The 22,673-nt window shown below is 39.2% G+C and overlaps 2 protein-coding genes and 1 long non-coding RNA gene across 3 annotated transcripts in view; 2 read left to right on the forward strand and 1 right to left on the reverse strand.

The window, feature by feature from the left end:
- LOC109716930 (uncharacterized protein YacP-like) lies at window positions 4,834-18,319 on the forward strand. Its single transcript, XM_020242554.1, has 10 exons — window positions 4,834-4,932; window positions 8,158-8,229; window positions 8,571-8,695; window positions 9,036-9,196; window positions 9,383-9,452; window positions 10,172-10,226; window positions 10,384-10,467; window positions 11,369-11,407; window positions 17,297-17,344; window positions 17,950-18,319. Exons 1-10 carry the CDS (start codon window positions 4,861-4,863, stop codon window positions 17,983-17,985), a joined length of 762 nt encoding a protein of 253 aa, XP_020098143.1. The 5' UTR covers window positions 4,834-4,860; the 3' UTR covers window positions 17,986-18,319.
- On the forward strand, window positions 14,481-16,526 carry LOC109716931. Its single transcript, XR_002218081.1, has 4 exons — window positions 14,481-14,516; window positions 14,801-14,869; window positions 14,967-15,225; window positions 16,244-16,526. It is a non-coding gene; the product is annotated as an uncharacterized LOC109716931 (long non-coding RNA).
- Window positions 19,279-22,673, reverse strand: part of LOC109717099 (serine/threonine-protein kinase rio2-like) — a 9,112-nt gene continuing 5,717 nt past the window's right edge. Inside the window, exons 6-7 of the mRNA XM_020242775.1 lie at window positions 22,076-22,300; window positions 19,279-19,877 (exon numbers count right to left, since the gene is read on the reverse strand). Of these exons, the coding sequence (XP_020098364.1) occupies window positions 19,671-19,877; window positions 22,076-22,300 (432 nt within the window). The 3' untranslated portion in view covers window positions 19,279-19,670. The remainder of the gene's footprint in view (window positions 19,878-22,075; window positions 22,301-22,673) is intronic.

The following is a 22,673-nucleotide window of genomic DNA, read 5'->3' on the forward strand; positions in this document are numbered from 1 at the left end:
ACCAGCATGCAAGTATTCAGTGCCATCAGTCCGAGCCTGCATACCAAGAACAGAAGCAATAGTTTCAGGCGTAATTGTCAACTCGATGCCACGCACTGAGGTCTTAAAGATGAACGGTCCACCATCGGAATCTTCCAAATATCCCGCTCTCATATAGAATTCCCGAATTAATTCCAAACAATATCCAGTTTGTTCGGGAAAGTCGCTAATTTCATAGAAACCCCCGGTCTCAAATAAGTCTTGAAGACCAGGAACTCGGTCAATCAAGTTCTGAACTCCAACGTGGCGCTCACCAATACAGTTCTTCGAAGAGTACATAGAGCGTCTCTTCGGATCAACGTTGCCTTCCTGAGTACTGCGACGAGGTAGATCAGCAGTAGATTCGCGAATTTCAATACCTCCAGTCTTTTTCTTACTCCGAGAGTATGTCAATTTTTCCGTTCCTTTGCCTTTGGCTTTGCTCTATCCCTTTTCTTATTCTGTAACTACCTTTTCCTTCCCTTTCTTCTTTGTCGACACCACTTCTAGAGAAAATGCTTCCCAATCCGTCGACTCAGTTTCCGATTCGTCATCAGGAGCATATTCACTGCCGACATCCTCTACCGGTGGCTCGACATGTTGCTGAGCCGAAGTACGCCGGCGCGTACCACCACGACCACCACCAGCCATGAGGAACACAAGCACAAGCAAAAGTGAATACATTTTTGGTTTACGAAAAAGATCCCTGTTACAATCAAGTTAAACAAAAACGCAGATATCATTCAGATTTTTCCTTTTTTAAAAAAAAAAAAACTAGGTCCACATGAAAAAGGCAAAATGATGCATCATGAGAAGAAAGAAAATGCATGAGGAGATCGAGAATCACTAGAATATTACAGAGATCAATGATTAGAAACAAGATACCTAACAAAATCTCAGATCAAAACCCCCAAAACACAATCTTGAAGTGTATATGCAAAAAGAAAACCTAAAAAGAAAACTTACCAATCAAAGCAAAGAAAAATGGGAAAAAGCAGAGCAAACACCCTCTGGAACCCTAGACCAGCCGTGGGAAGAGTTTTAGAGAAAATGGTAAAGTAAGAGAGAGACCGGACCAACAATCGTATATAGGCACGGGCAGAGGGACCGGTCCTTCAAGACAGGGGACCGGTCCCCGTACAAAAAAAAATTCCTCCCCTTTTTATTTTTTTTTTTTAAAAAATGATATTCCAATGACATATAATAAAAATTTTATAAATATGGAAAACAAAATCAATTTCAAAAATATTCAAAATGTCAATATTCGTTGAACAAATAGACGATTCAAATTCTAAATGGGTATAATGCTAAAATCCACACATCAATCAAGATCTAAAAATTAATCGTCTCGTATTGTCTTCATAATTGCTAAATAGAGGAATTAAAAAGATCCCATAACCAGAAATAAGAATAAGATGATCAAATGAGTTATGCACAAAATTACGACGAGGGAGTGGCTTCTTTGAGCGCTCTTTCAACACTCCACCTTATATCACCTAGGAAATGCATTGTATAGTACCTCATGCCTTATCATTCCAAGCACCTTTGTAACCCTTTTTTTTTTTAAATATATATATATATATCACCGGAATATTGTTGGCTTCTTTATCAATAAGAGAATGCTTTAAACAGACGATGTGGATAGCTGCACACAACGTACGACGACGCCGGAGTGGTAGCTTCTTTCTCATTCCGGTGTAGTTTTCACACTCCACCATGAGGGAATGTAACTTCCACCATACTTTTGACCATTCTAGATTTAAGTTCCAGGAAAAACTCGCCCCTAAATAAGTGCAACCCTCAAGTTGACAGATGTTATCAATCAAGTTCAAAAAATAGGGATCTTTATTCAATACAATAGGCTCATTGTAGCAACTGGCACGTTTGCAAATGGCGAGGTTCGAAGTGTGTCGATTTATCGAACGTGTTCCACATCTTGGTGGAGGGCCGGATGGTAACCGGCCTAAAGTTCGATCTGAGAGTTATTGGCTCGAGTCTGAGAGTTTTACTCTCGGGAGGTCCCTGATAGGAGAGACCGGTCCCCAGTGAACAGTACTGCGTACGGCGGGCAACCGTCCCCTGGCGAGTCGACGCACCGGTCCGAGCGCGTGTCTGCGCGGGAGAGACCGGTCCCGCGAGGGGCGAACGGTTCCCAAACGTTGGATTTTTCGGGGCCAGGTGAGAGAACCGGTCCAGGTCGGGGGTACCGTCCCTCTGGCGAAAACTGCCAGACGGGTTGATAGCAAATTTTGAGTTTTTGAGGCGGCCTAATTGGATTTTGTTATCCTTAGAGGCTATATGGCGCCTTCCTCCCTCATCCACTCTCATTTCTCTCCCTCACACTCTCTAACTTCTAGAGAGAGAAGGAAGGAGTAAGAAGGAGAAGAAGAGAAAGGAGCTTTGCTTGAGGCCTTGAGCACCATTTCTTCCTCATTTCTCACTTTGGTGGCTTGAATTTGCGGTGGTAGCTTTGTGGAGTGATCAAACTTCACCTCATATTTGGTTTGAAGCTTGGATTGGAGCTTCTCTTGAGGTTGGTAGCGTTATAATCCCACATTTGATACTGTGTTTTCCTAGTTTGCTTAGATGAACCCATAGATTTTTGGATTTAAGGTTTTAAGTTGGGGGGTTTTAATTTGAGGCCTTGATCTCTTTTGAATAGCGTTTGAACTTTATATAGGTTGGATTGGAAGACCCGCTACCTTCCATTGTGAGTATTTAGTAGCAGGGTTTTCATTGAGATGAATTTATTCCAACCCTAGCTTGAGTTGTGTATTGATTGAGCTATTTTGCTCTTCGGTTTAGTTTGGTGACCTATTTTTGATGTTTCTAGGTACTATGGCGTTGTGGATACCTTCGTTTGGCGAAATCGAGAAATCGGATTTTGGTGGGGTTGGCTTCGTGAAATGGGTGCGAAAATGCGCCACAAATGCTCTTTCTATTCCGATTGTAACATATTTTAAGTTATTTTAAACTGTCTAAATGAAATTTATATAGAATTAGAAGCATTTAACTGCATGCCTGATGCTATATGAAATATCCACTATATTAGTAGACGCATATAACATAGAATGCATGGCATAACGCGAAAAAATGTTTTATTTTTGCAAAGTGGAAAATACATCTCTCTTAATAAGTTATGACTGGAATATGTTCTTTGGAGCATAGTTGCCATGCTTTGCATAGAACAAGGTTCATACAAGGGGCACTTGAAACTAGTAGAACTATTGAAAATTGCAAGTATGAGAATATTTGATAGGCCACTATTTATCCGCTACATTCCAGTTAGGGAGACATGAATGAACATAAGGATAGGCCGTTGAGCATACTTGACACATTCATATTATTAGACATGGGGACGGTACCTTGTGAATAGATCGTTCTGCCTATTGCCTTCGTGCTCATTTCGCACATGTTGTGAGGCGTCCTCCCTACAACCGGCACTCGGGAATGCCATCGACGATTCTATATTGCCGTGGGGATGGGGCGCGCGAAGTGAATTGCGTGACAGCTTTCCTAGGGTGGGAGTGTTGAACTTACTCACGGGCATTAGGCTTGCACGGCCAGAACCAACCTATCGCGTGAGTGTCTAGGGCGATAGCAGCCTTCGGATGGGTTCTTCAGATTTGACTTGACGTATTCATCATGAACATGTGAGTGCGACTTAGCAGTATTGGACTAGAGTACTGTAATTGACATTGACTAGAATAGTAAACAACGGAACTTTACTATTTCGCATTGTGAACATTATGATAGTTGGAGACTTTTACTTCATGCATAGTTGCTTCATACTTATGCTAATTACGCTAAGTAGAGATATCATGTTGTAGTAGGTTACATTATTTTTACTTACCTTTCGCTTTTCTACTGTTATTGTCACTGACATCTTTTGTAGCTTTGGGCCTCGTGGTGCATTCACTGAAGTCAGTAATTGCCCACTGGGAACTATTTTTAATAGTTCTCACGCCCCTGTTTTATGGTTTCCTTTTCAGAGCCTTCGGCACCGGCGGAGGCACGGGATCGCGGCAAGGGGATCGCTTAGCTAGCTAGCGAGGAGCGGTACTTTGCCTAGGTGGTTACTCTTTCTTTTGTAGTTGAGAGAGTGAGAGGTTTTGTATCTATGTATAGAGACCACCTATGTATCTACCTATAGCACTTGTATCTGGAATTTTCTTGTATCACTTTATGTTTTATTTAGTGGATTTACCGTTTTATCCTTATCCCTTGTTGTAGCATTTAGACATTTATTATGCTCTGATACTCCTAGATGTCTTGTATTATTGCTTGGAAAGCCGTCGCCGAATCTCTCGTTTTCGAGAGAGACGCGGCGCCGACTCTGCTAATAGCATTAGCCGTTATTTGAGAACCGGCGCATTGTTACGTGGCCTCTTCCTTATCCACAAGGACCACAACGCTTATAGTCTACTACTCTCTCTCAGTAAAATATATGAATACCCCCTCAACTATACTTCAATTTCAAATCACCCCGTCAATTTTTAATTTTCTCTCCCGCTCACTTTTGATCTTTTTAAAATCGAATAGTTTTAATAAAATAGAATATAAAGTTGCATCAAATTTAATGAAACGTTTTAACTTAACGAACTATAAAAACTTAAATATTAAAAATAAAAAAAGTTGAGAGGTCAGAGGTCTTAACAAAAGAAAAAAAAATATATTGTTGAGGGGGCGTCGTTAGAATATCTATTGTTGTGGGGCTCTTCGTGCATTTTTAACCCACTCCCTCTCCCTTTCTCTTTCTCATCCGAGAGCCACGAAGAGATCTCTCCCCCCCTGTCTCTCTAGTCTCTACTCTCTCTCTCTCTCTCTCTCTCTGATGCGGCGATGAGAACCGCCTCCTCCCCCGCGGCTTCTCCCATCGCCATGGCGAAGAACAAGAACGCCCAATCCCACAAGGTCTCTCTCTCTCTCTCTCTCTCTCTCTCTCTCTCTCTCTAGGTTGGTTAATTAAATTGGGGTTAGGGCAAATGCTCAACCTATCCTGGTACATTTCCTAGTTTGGGTGTGCATTGTAGATTGTTTCTTATTCCTTCCCCTGAGTAGTGAATTTGCTAAATTATGTGAAGTGAAAACACTCCAAATGGTCGATTTTGTACTATTGGAGGCCAAAGTTTTAATCTTTGTGTTCCTTGGTTCTTTGGAATTCAAATTAAATCTAATTGGAAGTTGGATTGAGGGAATTCTCCTAGTTAGAAGCCTGCACATTTTCTAGGTTATGAGATGAAATGGGTAATGTCACGCCCCAATCCCCGCCAATTTGGTCGGGTTCGGGTCACGTCAACAGACGCTGAACGGACAGAGCCTCCCCTGTCCGCCCAAGGCTCTAACAACATGTATAATATAGCAATCAAGCAAGAAGATTAACAATTATACAAGGCTTGCACGAGGCGAGCAACAATGAAAGCGGAAGCTCTAAGCTATAATATAAACATACATGATACTTGATTGCTAATTGCATCAAATAAAAGTAACTAAACTATTACATTCATAATTCTTTTACATCTTTAGCCATTCACCAATTTTTACATCATTGTTTACAACTTCAAAACTCTAAATCAACAAAGTAAAGTTGATATATGTATACAAAAGGGAATGACTACAAAAGTAAGGAAGTCCCGGTGGCCACTAGCTATGGCACTATACCCTTGCCTCGGCCCTCCGCCACCCCGCTTGTGCTAGGACATGTAGGGTTAGTGGTAATGAGAACTAGAACAAAGTTCCCAGTGGGTTCGGCAACCGACCTCGCCGACTTACCCACTAGGTCTACCCAGGCATAAGTATTTCAAGGAAAGAAAAGTAACCATTACTAATGTAACTAATACTATGCCTGCAGGAAGAAGTCAGAGGATATATCAATGATATTAAAGCAATAAATATGCATGCATGCTCAATCTTTAATTTACTTTACCATGGCTTTTACCCAATCTTACCGGCTAACTTTGTTAACCCCAATCACTCACAACCCAAATCCCTTAATAACGGGGGACTCGAACCTCCCTAGGGACCGTCCTCTGGGGGGACTTTACCACGCCCAGTGGTGACCAACTCCGGAGCGCACCACCCGAGGGGGAACTACCACCCTCGAGACAAGACATATCGTGAGTAACGATCTAATCCTCAACTTGAGGATTCATAGCCACCAATCATAATACTATTGTCACAATAGGTTTCTACCTAATTGTTCATGTCACAATGCCACTATAGTTAAACGAGGTTTAACGGCTCATCTCATGATGCCAATCATGTCTCTATTGTCAAATGTCGCCTTGTTTACTATGATCAAGGTCCAAGTCTCTCTTACATGCCACATTAGGGTCCTACCAAACATGTTCTCTTGGTTCTCTCATTTTCTAAGTTCAAGTACGTTAGAAGCATAAAAATGATTACCAACTAACATTCACATGATTCTTAACCCTAACATGCATGACGTACTATACATTCATATGCTCAAAAATAGAGAAATAGACATAATAGGGAATTCGATGGTTCCGGCGTGCACCCCCCACCTTGTGAGGTGTATGAAGATGATTCCGATACTTTCCTCGCTCAACGAACGCCTACCTCGCATCCTACAACCCAAAAGAAAGCTCATTTTAGCCCCCTTGTACATGAACTATACTCTAACATTTTCGTTTCGCGAAACGGAGTTTCCCACCGCGTTAGGAACACCCCTAATTAGGTTTCTACGGGGTCAATTCGTCCCCGAAAAGTCCTAGGGCAAAAACCCCAATTTCGGTGCCCTAACAATGCCATATGTGCTCAAACCCTAGATTGATCTCATTGCTAAGCAAAAGAAGCTTAGAATCATCTAAGAAGCATTCTAATACTACTGCTAAGCTCTTTAAACCATTCCTATGGCATCCTTTGCAAGTTCTAAGGTTCCACCATGAGAGCACCTCAAGGTCACCATGGATTTCATGGTTTCATGGTGTTAGAGGAGTTCTAGGTTAATTTAGAGGACCACAAACCCCAAAAATCTAGGTTTAAACCAAACCCTAGAGTTCTACAAGCATGAGAACTCACCTTTGCCCAAGCCCTAGCAAGCTCCTTCTTGTTGGAGAGCTCCTAGGTCCACTAAATCCACCAAAACCACCTTCTTCTTCTTCTTCTCCACCTTCTCCACCAAACCCTGGGGTTTTTCTAGAGAGAGAAAGAGAGAAATGAGAGAGAGAGTGTGAGGGGGTGTTTGGCTGTGAAGGGGAGGGGATTAGGGCCAATAACATGTTGTAACAATTGCATTTAGGCCCTCCCACTTTCTATTCTGTAGCAAGTTGACCCATGCTGTCTGGGGCCTCTTGTACCGATACAAGGATTCTTGTTCCGGTACAAGGCCAAGCAGTGAGCCAAACCCGAGAGCTGCCTCTCAGTTTCGCAAGTCTTGTACCGGTACAAGGGGGCCTTGTACCGGTACAGCGCCTGGACTACACCAACCCGAGAGCTATCTGAGCTCTGGTCGCTGGTTGTACCGGTACAACCATCACCCTTGTACCAGTAAAAGACATCCAGAATGCAGTTTTTGACTTCGATTCGGCTCTACTTCGCGCCGGTCGACGCCAAAACCATTCTAAGTCTTTCTAAACTCATTTTTGCCCTTCCAAACATGTTGGAATGCCAATTGGAATTCGTCCGACCATCCTGCTCGACACTTTAACCAATTTTGACTAAAGTTCGATAATCGCTTCGGGATTTCAATACGTTACAGGTAGCTGTCTGCTTGAGGAGTGTTTGGTCGATAAATCGGGCCGAGTTGTTTCCACTTTGATTACAATATCGTGTTGATAAGTGAGAGTAAGGATTTAAGTGTTCATCAACACAGGCCATATCCACCGTTACATCAATGAAGTGCAAAAGATTTGATAATAATATATAATATGTAATTAGAATATATTGATGCTATAGTGTGTCGACTGATCGTATCGTGCTAGCGAGTGCTCGGCACAACCCTATGCTACAGCACTTAAATCCTTGAGTGATAGTTTGTGTTTCTTTTATTGCTTTTGCATTGAGGACATTCTCATTTAGATTAATATGAATCAATTTGAAGCTAAATGGACTTTGTTCTTTCTGTTGAAAATTGATTAATAATGTCAAGGGTGTAATGTTTTATTATTGCGCTTCCAGGGTCCAGATCAAGTTCCTCCAAGGATTACATCAAACGTTAAGCAGAACCTGCAATTCTTAAAGTTGTGGAAGGTAAGATATTTATGTATCACTTTTTTTTTTGTTTTTTCTTCCCTGAATTTGTAGAAGTCATTATAGCAATACAGCTTCTCCATTATCTTCTCCATTATCTTCTCCATTAGTACATACAACTGCTCGATGAGAAGGTTTTCTCCATTAGCAGTCCTAGCCATTAACAGTTCTAAAGTAGTTATTTATTGTTCTATTCTCGCTTGCATGCTTTCATGTCTCTGTATATTGCATGCCGTCTATATTTACACCATTTCTTTTGATCATCGGCAACCACAACCAAGCATTCGTGTGTGATTAAGGTTGATGTTGCAAAGGTTTATGTCTCTTATTTTGAATTGTAGGAATTTCAAAAGAAGAAGACAAGTACACCTAAGCTTGCCGTTAGTTACCGCAGAAAGAAGGCAGTGAAGGAAGACCTTCCAGAAGATACAGATCTTTATCAAGATCCTACTTCAAATCTTTACTAGTCAGGCCCATTTTTCTACTTTTGTACCTGAATGCTTAAGGGCCTGTTTGGCCCTGGTTAAGTTTCTGGGGAATGCCATTTGTGTCGAGTTGTTCAGAGAAGCACTTAGAGCATTTTCATTAAAATCCTCAATTTTCTGGGGCCCAGAAGCTTATTTTACATTCTTCCCTCAATAAAGTTTCAAAGTTTCTATTTACCAAACGTCTGACTGTTGTTTCTCGAATAGCAAAGCTATTCGAGAACCTAGGCGTAGTGGGCTCTTGGTTCTTTCTTCTTAGCGTAAAACATGGGAAAAAATTAGAATCCTAAATTCCTAACTGAATCTTCAATTTTGATCTAGCACAAATCAGGGTTTGGACGCTGCTGTTCCGGTTTTGCTTGTCGATGGTTACAATGTATGCGGCTTCTGGGCAAAGCTAAAGAAGCATTTCATGAAAGGAAGGCTTGATATTGCTCGGCAGAAGCTCATCGATGAGCTGATAACATTTAGCGTACTCAAAGGTTTGTGCTGACTGCTGACCCAATGCTATTACTTTTTGCGGATTGAAATTTTACCATCTTCCTTTTCCTGCATCAATTTGAACTCAGCTAACCCAAAAAACTCACAAGGTGTCGTCTTTTATGTAGTTAATAATTTATTTTTGAATGGCTTATCAACTTATACAGTTAACTTTGCGAGCTATACAGAGGTAAAAGTTGTAGTGGTGTTTGATGCTATGATGTCTGGACTTCCAACTCACAAGGAAACTTTTGCTGGGTATGATGATTCTTTTGTCCCATGTTAGTGGATTTGTTTGTTTGATTGTTTCATGAGACTGTACAAACAAAACTACAATGGAGATTGTTGATGGTGTAGCAATTTGCAGAGTTTTTCTTCATAATACACCTCACAATTTAAATTTTGTTCTAGATCTTTGGCTCATTCAATTAGAAGATAATGTGTTTATGTTACTTGAATGCTAAATGGCATGGTTAACAGCTGCAAGCAGATTTCAAATATGATCTTAGACAATGAGATTTTGCAGTTATATCAAGGCTGTATTACCATTGTCTAATGTTTTGCTTCAGTTTTATTAGACACTTCAAAAGGAAACATTATAGCTGACTTAAGTGTTATTTGACTTACCAGTGTTCATAAACATTTAGGTTCAGTTGAATCTGATCATAGTTAATATATTAAACTTTCAAGCATTAAAAACAAATAATTTCTTTCCACTGCATTAATTGTCTTTGATTCCTTCCCACCGTATTTACGAATTTACTTACAATTGATTTATGTGTTTTATTTTTCTCTGGATGGAAAAGAGATTCATAAAGTAATTATGCAGGTTATTTCCTTTTCAACTACCAATGCCACATGTGCGCGTCCAGTGGATACTCTGAATCTAATAGATAATCTACATTCTTTTTCATCGTTGACGGCCTTATAAGTTGATGCCTTCAAGTAATGTATGTTGTTTTTGCTTAATGGGACAGTGTTGATGTAGTTTTCTCAGGTGAGACATGTGCTGATGCTTGGATTGAAAAGGAGGTAAGTGATTGTTGACGTGGTTGAACATTAATCTGATTTTATCTTCTATATTTTGCAAAACTTACATTGATGTGCAGAATAAGTATCAGCTCTTAAATGTGATTAGTATCTTTTCTTTAAAATGTTCAGTGGCTTTCAAATTTATGCACGTATACAGGTTGTAGCTCTGAGAGTGGATGGTTGTCCAAAAGTTTGGGTTGTCACATCCGATGTATGTCAGCAACAAGCAGCATATGGAGCAGTACATAATTTTCTGACTATATTTCAAAAACTTGCAAACTTACAAGTTTCCACTTGATGTGCCTACTTCTAGCAGTTTAGCGTTTTATATGCTTACGTTAAGATAGGTCATTGATTCTTGCCATAAGACATTGAAGATATGAGACAATATTATGGAAATGCATTGATATCAATATATTACACCATTAGATTTAATTACAACTATATTTACTGCACTAAATACTAGGGGTTTTTTACAATCATTTTTTTTCCGAACTCTTAATTAAGATTTAGGTTCTACAACAATTCTTAAATTCCATTACCAGATGAATAGAATTTAAAACAGAACTGACCATCTTGATGAATTGTGGTCCTCTCCATCCCTTGCGAACTTTCAGTGAGACGTTGTTTTGATGGGTAACTGGTTGTAAGGCGTCTTTGATTGAGAGAGAGAAAAGAAAAAAAAGGACATAAGCAGCTGCACAAAGATAGCATAGAAAGTTTGAAATTCATACTTTGTCTATGAGTAACTCTCTCTTGTGAGGCTTGCAGTCACGATTTATTATAATTAGTTCGAAATCTTGAAGTATTTTTAATCAAGCAAAGGATTTTCTAAATTTCTCTAGTGAGCAGCGACTAATAATTGGCGATATTTACAATGTCAAGTTATTGGCTATCTGCTGTAAATTTTTATTATATTCTGCTGTTTAAAAGTTCACCAGCTTATCTAGTTCCGTGCCAGCATGTAGAGTATATGAAATCATCTTCAAGTACAAAAACTAATGAACTGATTATTGACACGTTTTATGCCATCATATATTATGGTCCTCTTTATTTTTTTTCCAAAAGGTTTGACTTCTGTTGTTATACACTGCGATGATCAGAATATCCTTGTTGATTAATCTGCGCTATGCATCTTCTAGGGTGCTTATGTGTGGAGCTGCAAAGCATTAGTATCAGAGGTTAGTTATAGCCTTGCTAATCTAATTTAATTATAGAGTCAGCTCTCTCATCTCAAGCCATGCATTAAAGTCGTTTAGTCTTTTCTCTCTTTTTCATCTAAAATGAACAGATAATGAAAAATCGAAAATTATATAGCTTTCAATTTCTTTAGTATATGTGTCTTCACTGTTATTCCTTTCATTCATTCATTCATCATATTCCTTACTCACTCCATCATAATGCAAATTTTACCGAGTCCTTGGACATCTGCGCCTCAAATTTGTACATCTGCAACCTCTCACCATCTACTTCTTGAAATAGGCATACCAATCATTATGATACCATGATATCGATTCGAGACATTAGATGGCCCATTATTCATACAGACGAATCCTACATAGTTTGCTTTCACAAACTTCAGGTTGTAATTACGGATCATTGGCCTCTAAAAGTTAATATTCTGAAGCATGGTTTCATGGTTTCACTTTTTCGGGGATCCATAGTTGTGGAATGATCTAGTGTGCTTTGAAGTTGTTAATTGTGGATTATTTTGTTTCTATTTACATGGCTACTTTCTTACTTTGAGCTCCTATCTTCATAAACTTTTATATTGTTCTCATTGTGAATCTCATTGAATACCTTAATGCTTATTAATGTGCACTTTCGATTTTTCACATGTCCAACGCACGCATTTTATCATTATGTTTGTAACGGATTGAAATCCCGAAACGATAATCGAACTTTGACCAAATTGGTTAAAGCGTCGAAAGAAAATGATGGACAAGTTCCTCTTAGCATTCCAATAGTGTTGGAAGGGCTAAAAATGAGTTTGGGAAGACTTAGAATGCTTTTAGCATCAACCGGTGCGAAGTAGGGCCGAAGAAGAGCAAAAAACAGCATTCTGGGGCTGTTGTACCGGTACAAGGGTGATGGTTGTACCGGTACAACCATCGCAGGCTGCGGCTGGAGGGCTCCGGTGCTATACCAGTACAAGGTCCCCTTGTACCGGTACAAACCCGACGCGACCGAGAGACCGAGCTCTTGGGTTTGGCTCACTGTAAGGCCTTGTACCGGTACAAGAAACCCGTGTACCGGTACAAGCCGGTCTGGCAGCAACCGTGAAGTCTGCGACAGGGAAGAAGTACGGGGGCCTATTTGCAATTGTGTAACATGTAATATGGCTTATTTCCTGCCCCCTTTCACAGAAACACCATTCCCTCTTCTCTCTTTCATTTCCTCTCTTTCTCTCTCTAGAAAGCAAGGACTAGGGCTTGGAGAAGGTAGAGAAGAAGCTAGAGAAGGTGATTTTGGTGGCTTAGGTGGGCTCTACAAGCTCTCCTACAAGAAAAACTTGGTGGAGCCTTGGGCTAAGGTGAGTCTCAAGTGCAAATGAGTCTAGGGTTTGGTTTTAGACCATGGATCTTTGGGTTTTGATCTCTTTAAAAGCTTAGAAACCCTCTATTTGCCTTAGAACACATGAAAACTTGAGTTTCCATAGTGCTCTCATGGTGGATCACTAGGGCACCAAGTGGATGCCCTAGGGATGGGTAGAATGGCTTTGTGATGGTATTAGAATGCTTCTTGGGTGTTTCTAAACCATTTTTAACTTAGCAATGAGATCAATCCTTAAGCTAACCCTTTAGGGTTTGGTTAAAGCTCAAATTTGGGGCTTTCGCCCTAGGATTTTTCGGGGACAAATTGAACCCGTAGAAACCTAATTGGGGGTGTCCTAAACGCGTGGGGCAACTCCGTTATAGTATACGAAAATGTTTAAAAATAGTTAGTGTATATAGAGCCTAATTTGGCACTATTTGGCTATAGGGCTTGGACTTGGAGTTCGTAAAGCCGAGGAAACTTCGCGAACCTCATCTTCTACTTCAAAAGGTGGGGGGTGCACCCCGGAATCATCGGATTCCCTTCTATGTTTATTTTCACCTTTGTTGAGCATATATGTATTTAGATTCCATTCATGCATATTAGGATAGTTTACATGTGATTGATGGTTAAATTTTAATATCTTGCTTCTAAAATAGTTGATTAAAATGATTGAAAAAGGAACCATAGGAGACATGTATGTAAACCCTATGACATGTGTGATTGAGAGGATTGGACCTTGACTATAGTAAACAAGGGTGATATGAACATTAGAGACATGGATTGGCATGAACTAGTGATTGTTAAACATAGGTTTAACCTTTGACATTGTGACATCGTGACAAGAATGACTAGAAAGGAATATGGACAATAGGTAGAAAACCTATCATGAATATGGTAATTGTGGCTATGCTTTCCCAAGTTGGGAATTGGATCGACACTCACGATAAGTCTTATGCTTGGAGGGCGGTAGCTCCCCCTCAAGCGGTGCGCTCCGGAGTCGGTCACCACTGGGCTTGGTGTAATCCCCCAGCAGACGATCCCCAGGGAGGTTCGAGTCCCCCGTTATTAAGGGATTTGGGTTGTGAGTTACTTGTGGTTAACACGGTTAACCGGTGAGATTGGGTATAAAGGCCAAAGTATCTTGTGAATTGAGCATGCATGCATTATCATCATTGCATTGATTATATATCTGTCCACTGACTTGTTTTCTGCAGGCATAGCATTAGTTACATTAGAAATGGTTACTTTTCTTTCCTTTGTTATATTGTAATACACTAAACTTTGCAAATTGCGAAGTTCAAGTGTGAGGAATGATGTGTGGATCTATCCTGCATGTTTTAAAAGGCTTGGGCAAGTTTGTGAACAAGTTAGAGAGTGATTGGATGGTTAAAAGCGAGAAAGTGCATTGCTCTGGCAAAAATCTGAGTTTTCTGCTTGCTGTACCGGTACAGCCATTACCTTGTACCGGTACAGACTGGCAGAATCGTGGCAGCAAGGGGCTTTTGGTCATTTCACATTCCAATCCTTATCTATTTGACCCAGCTCGACCAGGGATGCTTAGTGGAAGTTGCTGGAGCTCAGAGAAGGGTTTTCTTATATCTTCTTCTCTCTCTCTCTAAGAATTTTCTCTCTCTACATAAAAGCTGCCGATTCGAGTCGATTTCACGCTCCGGTCGACGCTCGCTGATTGGACGACTCAAAGGAAGCTTGCAGCAAGTGGGGAGGAGGATTTTTCTCTGAGTTCTCTGTGAGGTTAGTCCCAGAGAAACTAAATCTCAGTTTTAGAATCAGAAATAGCTCAACTTCTCGCTTGTTTGTGAACTAGCATCGGAATTTGATGCTTTTTGGGTTTCGCTGCTTCCACCTAACTTCGGGGCTGTTTTCAGCAGTGAAGAGGAGTTATCTTGGTTGTAATTTATCAGCGAAAAGTTGTTTTAAGGTTGGACAAAAGTAGTTAGCCATTTATGAAACTAATTCGAAGCTATTTGCACTTTAATCGCGTAACTTGACGCAGTTTGGAATTTGTATCTTCACAGCAGGTTTTTAAGCAAGTTGAACTAAATTAGTGACCGTGGGGACTGGTTTAGAAGGTATTCTAACCTGAGGTAAGCAGGAATTTCAGTTAGACACCTAATTTCACAAGAATTCTGCCATAATAGCTTATATACAAGCATATTGACGCTGTTTTGATATTGTTCGCAGCGAGAGTGTGATCAAGCTTCGGATTGTCTTGAGTTGACTTAGAAGAGCTTTTGGGAGCTTTTGGAGGCTTAATTTGAGGTATTGAACTAGCCCAAACCAGGGAGTTAACCTTTCACCTTGTAGTAATTGAGAATTTTGCCGAAATTGGAATTGTAAGTACTCGGCTCGGTGCAGTTTTGTTACCTTGTTTTCAGCAGGATTGGGATCTTGTTGAGCTGATTATTGGGACATCTTGTGACTGATTTGGGCTTAGTACGAGGTGGGTCGGACCTAACCAGAGCAAGTGAAACTCCCCTATGTTCTATATGTATTATAGAAATGGTCTTATTGTGTGCTTATGTGATTGATCAAGGGTTTGCAATTCGTCATCACAATGTTTAACTTCTTGAAATGAAATCTCTAGGAAGTAGAGGACATTCATGCATAAAGTCTTTATGTTCATGTTGGCTAGTTATATGTTCCTAGAAAGTAGAGAACAATGACATTTTTATGACTTTATTTGGGAACTAGAGAACAATGACATTCTTATGATACTAATGATTCGAAAGTATAGAACATTGACATGCTCTGTGACTATATTGATGTTGCCATGATAGTGGAAAAGTTCCTAATGCCATATGCAATTTAGCATTACTTTCACATGTTTAGTACTCTAGTGGACACTAGCTATGGTCAATATTTGTTATATTGAAGTTCCGATTAAAGGAAACATTACAAGTTAACTAGTGAGAATTACAACATGTCGAGTTATGGACTTTGCTTGCTTGCCATCGTGCTCATTCGCACACGCTTGTTAGGGTCGCTCCCTACAAGCCGGCACTCCGGAGTTGGCCTACGCGACAGTTGCTCGCCCGTGCGGGATTGGGTGCCGAAGTGGATTGCCGTGGGGAGTGTATACTACCACGGGGCCATTAGGCGCGGCGCAAGCTGGACTACCTTGAGTAGGTCCTTATGAATGAAATGAAAGTACTAAATGACACCTGACAGTAATAAATAATTACCAGTTACAGTGTATAGCCGTTACTTACACATTCGGGCTTATGTTCGTGTTTATGTTTATGCTTACTGTAGTAGCTAAGCTTTATTTATTCAGTTATTTCATTACTGTAGAAAGTATCTCGTTGCTTACATGTTCCTTATATATCATGCAACTTACTGCTTTTACTTTCATTCAGTACATCATGAGCCTAGTGGTGTAATTCGCCGAGGCTGGCGACTTACCCACTGGGAACTATTGTTTAATAGTTCTCACGCCCTTTGTGTGGTTGTTTTTACAGAGCCCGCTTCAGGAGAGGCTAGGGACCGTGGCAAGGGAGTCACGTCTAGCTAGATATAGCATTGGAGCATGTTAGTGATCACCTTGTTGCTCGGGCTTCAGCCGAGGGTGATGTCCCTGTGTATAGAGAGACTACCAGTATATATTTGTTTTGAGTAGCCTATGATGTATATGAGTTCTGGATCCAGAGATTATAGTTTTATATTTCTTTATGATGTGAAATTTTGTGATTGGTTACTCTTTGTTCTGTTGATAATGTTGTAGACTTGTACTTTGCTCTGATATCAGGATAGGATTTTTCTATCTTTTCTTCCTTTGGAATTGTCTTCTTGTAGACGCCTTATATACTGCAGGTGTATGGCGGGTCTGTGCATGTGCCGGTTATGCTTCCGCTGGTAACCGGGCGTGACATATACTTATGCCTGGATAGACCTAGTGGGTAAGTCGGCGAGGTCCGTTGCCGAACCCACTGGGAACTATGTTCAAGTTCTCATTACCACTAACCCTACAGGTCCTAGTACGAGCGGGGCGGCGGAGGACCGAGGCAAGGGTTTAGCGCCGTAGATAGCGGCCACCGGGACCTTTTATATTTTGCATTTAGTCATTCCTTCTGTTATACATGTATCAACTGCTTTTGTTGATTTAGAGAATTGTAAAAGTTGTAAACAATCATGTAATATTTTGGTGGATGGCTAATGTAAAAAGAAATGATGAATGAATGAAAGAATGTAATAGTTTTATTTACTTGTATTTGGTTTAAATTTAATCAAATATCATGTATGATGTATATTTTAGCTTTACAGCTTTCGCTTCCGTTGTTGCTTGCCCTCGAGCAAACCTTGTATTACATATGCAAATCTTTTTGATTGCCTATCTATACATGTTGTTAGAGCCTTGGGCGGACAGGGGAGGTTCTGTCCGTTCGGCGTCTGTTGACGTGACCCGAACCCGACCAAATTGGCGGGGATTGGAGCGTGACAATGTTTGTTTCTACGTTACATACGTCATATTTTCCTCTGTCAAACTAGCACTAACTTTTCTCTTGGTTTTGCAGATAAAGGCTTCGGAAAAAGAGTTTCAAAATGTGCTTAACAAACAACAGGTTTGAGATAGTTTTTTTTTTATGTTGTTCTTCAATGTTATGATTTGGTTTAGCATTACATTTGTAGTTAGATGAATTATATCTCAGAAAATTTCTACATAGATTATTACGGTTTGTTAGGTAGGCGAAAACAAAAAGTTTCTTTTTTGGTGAAAATATGAACATATTTTATACAAAAACCGACTTCAGTATTTTATGAGCAGAAAGTGAGAAGGCTTGAGGGGAAATCACAGGAGGTGCAAAAAGGGGGAAAAAGAAAAAAAGAACTGAAAGAAACAGATGGGATATAGCTTTTTTATATGATCCACTTCTCAGTGAACACCAGTCTTACATACCCTTAGTAGTCCTACTTTTAACTTTTGGCTAAATTTTCTTCCACATGCGTTGATTTTTTGCCACATGATGTTGAATATTTCATTACTTTTAATCTTAGGAACTCCATAATGCATTTTACCAATAAACCATTCTTTTACGAGCGATTCGCACATTCTTCATTTCGAATCATGCTGTTGGTCTTCGATTAGAAGCACTTCTGGTTTTTCAGCAGTTGCTTTTCAAAAGTACATAAAATTTTTCTAAAGAAAATTCTCTCGTTCAACTTGCAGGTCAACTTCGGTGCAAGGGAAACTGCTTCAGCATAATCTGGGCTGCGATGTAGTCGATGCGTTGAAGGATCTCAAGAAAAAGCTCTCTGAAGTCTGAGTTGACGCAGCTACCCTTTTCTGGGATGGACTAACAAAGCTACTTCGAAGGTGGACGAATCGCCAATCATAATTAAGGGATGTTACTATAATTATCAATTGCTGACCGAATCACCGGGACAAAAAAAAAAGAAAAAGAAAGAAAACAGAGGAGGGTGTTTGAAAGAAATTTGAGGGCATCAGGATTCAGTATTTATACCTTTGGCAATGAGAGTTAACCAGGTCGGTTGAGTTTGCTGTACTTATCTGTACAATAAAATCAGAGAAAAAAAGGGGGGAGAAAAGGATAATTCGAGTTTCGTATCAATTGGGCAGATTATATGTCCCACATGTTGTATGAATGAACTTAATTTTCTGTGGGGCTTTTTTGGCAAATGGTCCCCTGAAAAAATTTTATTTTAAAAATAATTCTGTTAAAATTTAATTTGCAAAAATAGTCCTGACCCTGCCACGCAGGTACAACTTCAGCGTCACGCGAGCAAGGCTGGGACTAGTGTGTTAAGTTGAACACAGTAAATCATTCACCGTATTTCGTATTTTATATATATATTCCTTTTCTTCTCTTTTAGGGATGTCAATGGGTCGGGTTTGGATTTTCGAACCCGGTGGGTTTCAAAAATTCATACCCATATAACTTTAATATATGGATATGGGTATGGATTTTTAAAAGTCGTAGGGCTCGGATTCGTGTTCGGATTTTAATTTGATTTTCGGATTCGATTTCGGATTTTTTAAAATCCAATCCAAACCCAACCCGTTGACATCCCTAAAAGAGAAGAAAAGAAATATAAATATGAAACACGATAAATCATTTACCGTGTTCGAACACGATGAAGGGTTCATTGTGTTTGAACACGGTGAATGGTTCATCGTGTTTGAACACGGTGAATAGTTCATCATATTCAACTTAACACACTGATCTCAATCCTGCCTGTGTAGTACTGATGTGACGCCTGCGTGGCAGGAGCAACATTATTTTTGCAAATCAAATTTTGATAAAATTATTTTTAAAATAAAAATTTGTCAGTGGGCTAAATTAAAAAAAAAAAAAAGGCCTTTTTCTGTGTCATTTGTTGTGCTAGCATATTCTGATTACATAAGCATAATTTGTGGAACTCTTTGAAAAGGCATTAATAACTTTATTTCTAGATGAAATTCAAGGTTTAAATATTGAGGACCAAAGTTTCGCCCAAAGAGAACTCAAAATACCCAAATCCAAATCTGGAAGGAACCTTCAATAAGTAATTATGTTGCTTCAATGAATATGGCCTCAAAAGAACTGAATATATTCAGCACAAAACAAATTCATACGCAAGGCATAAACGCCATTGCAAAGATAATTAAATTTCCAAAACTGGGAATACAGGTGATTAAGACTTGCAACATAAATATCACAATTTGTGGATGCCTTTTACTCATTTCACAGAGGGAGGGGTGAAACAGAAGAAAGATAAACAGGAACTGCTCACTCACCAAAATTTTTCTGTACAAGGGGATTAAACATTTATGCTTGAGCCTGCAAAATCGTGGTCCCGCTTATTTTTATCGAGGATCTCAGAAACTTCGGTTTAACCCTAAACCGATCAATTTGTTCAGCTCCATGATCATCAGCTCTGCAGTCATCATCACCACTTGGAAACCTGCTTTTGGATTTTCGAGTTGTGAGACGACTTACCCCCTTTGTCCTTGTAAGAGTTTCTCGAGGCCAAAGCCCTTCTCCCACGTGCGGCGGCAACAGCTCGCTTTCTCTGCTTGTTGAGGCGCTTAACTAGTTCGGCATCACCACTTCCATCGTCATCATCATCTGAATTATCCAAATCATTGCTATCTTCCTGGAGGAGAGGGGAAAAAAATTGCCGACCTACTTAGAAAAGAATAGTTCGTAGAAGCCACATGAACAAAGTGACAAGTTTGGGCACATCCTTTACATTAAATCTTTTACCCAAAAAAAAAGGGCATCGCACCATCATAAAAAGATAAAACTCAAGAAAAGCAATCTAAATTCATGACTGATAACACCAATACCTTTACCGAAGTAGGGGATGGATCGAGCCGCGAGCTCGAGCTAGTTAACTCGCATCAAATTCGGCTTGAAATTAATTTCGAGCACCTAAATTAACGCTCAACTTTGGATTGAAATTAAATTCGACGCCGAGCTCGAGCGAGCCTATTTCCAAATCCCGAGCGAGCTCGAAGCGCCTAAACGGCGCTTGAAATTCTAACCATTATACGATCAATAGTTTAATTGTATTAGAACATTATTTATATTTGATACAAAAATATAGTCTAATATTTTCAAGTACAAATATATATAAATATATATTGTATTAACATATGAAAAAAAATTATAATTTATAATTGAATATCCTAATTTTTCGTCACACATGCTTTTCTCTTCGGCTTCAATCTCATAATTCATTTTCATTTAGCAGTCAAAAAAAATAAATATTAATAATATTGATTAACTATCAATATAATCACTAAATAAATTAAAAATTTTTATCTACTGAATTAGATAATTTTTATTTAAGAATATTCTGTATATTTCTCAACAGTCCACATTAATAGCCAGTAGGCAACGCGGGATTATTGATGTTACTTGGTAATTAGAGGGCTTGCTTGATGCCATATAGGTGAGAGACAGAAAAAAGAAAGAGAAAAATAATGAAAATTTAGGAGCCTGTGACGAAAGAAAGACAAAGAAAGAAGGCAAAATATATAAATTTAGTCCAAATATTTTGCTCTTTTATTGTTCTATTGGGTTTGTTTTTATGGCGCAACAACATTGCCGATTTTAACTAAACTCATAGATTATTCACATCAGGCTATATATTACCATTAACCATCAATCTATATCATAATATTTTTTAATATATAATTATTAGAGAGAGAGAGAGTGGTAGACACTACTGCCTGCTAATCGAAAAATGAGATTAATGTTTTTGATTTTTGACTCTTTGATTATAAAATTGATGGTTGGCGATGGATTGCGCGTCTCCCTGGATAAATAATACTTTAGCGATTAAGTGGTCCCTACAAGGTAATAATAATGATATAATTCAAATAAGAAACGATTAAAAGGGATGATCTAAGAATAAAAAATCGAAAGCACCATATCTCATATACTTTCGATAGCAGTATGCTCTATTATATATATATATATATATATATATATATATATATATATATATATATATATATATTCGAGCTTTTCGAGCTTTTCGAGCCTAATTCAAACGAGCCGAGTAATACTCAAGCTCGGCTTGAAATGAATTTCGAGCCTTTTTTTTTGCTCAAGCTCGGCTCATTTAATTTCGAGTCGAGCTCGAGCGAGCCAAATATCGAGTCGAATGCGAGTCGAACACGAGCCGGCTCGCTCATTTGCCAGCCCTACTTCCGAGCTAAACTATTCCCACCGTCTACCAACAGGAATCTCTTGATTTTGAGGTCCATTACTCATGAATTGAAAAATAAAATACAAATTAACCATCCAATAAAAGATTTTTCCTAGACTTAACAAAAGTATCAAGCATCTGAAGATCGTTGTCTGTGAAGGGTTTTACTAGCATAAATCATAAAGATCTATATTTTATGCCAATGTTACTATCCTTTCATGAGGACATGAATAGTGTGTCCTCCCAACTTTTTAGCTCTTGGATGCTTTAGTGGGGGTGAATAGCATTTGATCCAAAGACAATATTCATGTCCTCTTATGAGGACCATAGATGGGCCCTAATTTTGAAGCCTCGTCATGTATTTGACAACAGCAGTACACGTGCGAATTCATGTCAGTAACAGCTTCATGCACAAAACCAAGCCTAGGGTAGGTAGCACAAAAAATGAAAAATACAAACAAAATATTAAAGATCTGCATGCACTGAAAGATAACCCTTAGCTAAGGCTCACGCTACACCATAATTCCCTTACAGAGAGAAACAGATTAAAATTGAAATTGAAATAGATAGCAAGAGCGTGAGAGCAAGAGCAAGCACGCGCGCGCACGCGAGAGAGAGAGAGTAGATAAAAGTACCTGCTCTCCTGATGCCGTAGGTTCGTTCTCCCTGACAACTTTCACATTACATGAATCTAGATTTTCCTCCACTCTGTCTTCATCATTGCAATATGAGCTTTTAACTTGCTGAAAAACAAAGAGGGAAAAAAAAAAAAGTACTGTAACATCAGGAGGTATCAAAATAGGAAAGGAACATAGCATCAGTTTTTTCAGTATGATTGAACTAGAAAACCTCCCGATCGAAAGTTACAAGTTTTGTTGGAAACACTCTAGTCTAAGCGTATTTATCACAAATAATCACTTCTTATTGCAACAATTCTCAACAGTCAAATGAGAGCATTGATGTATACTACCAAAGACAGTGAAACTAAAATAATTTATATAGTGCACCCAATTAGTGGATAGATTCAGCATCAATTTATACAGATTCTCAATTCCAAGTATATAGTAAGATAGATATTTTGAGTCGCAAACCAGCACCGGCCACCTCTCACTTATGCTAGAATATTTTAACGTCCCACTACAAGTTCAACTTCACAAATAATTGAAATATAACTCTTTTAGACATTTTGAATCTCATTTCTCTATCTTTTGCAGCATAAAGGTGTGTGCTCTT

Source organism: Ananas comosus, linkage group 11 (genome assembly GCF_001540865.1).
Source record: "Ananas comosus cultivar F153 linkage group 11, ASM154086v1, whole genome shotgun sequence".
NCBI lineage: Eukaryota > Viridiplantae > Streptophyta > Magnoliopsida > Poales > Bromeliaceae > Ananas > Ananas comosus.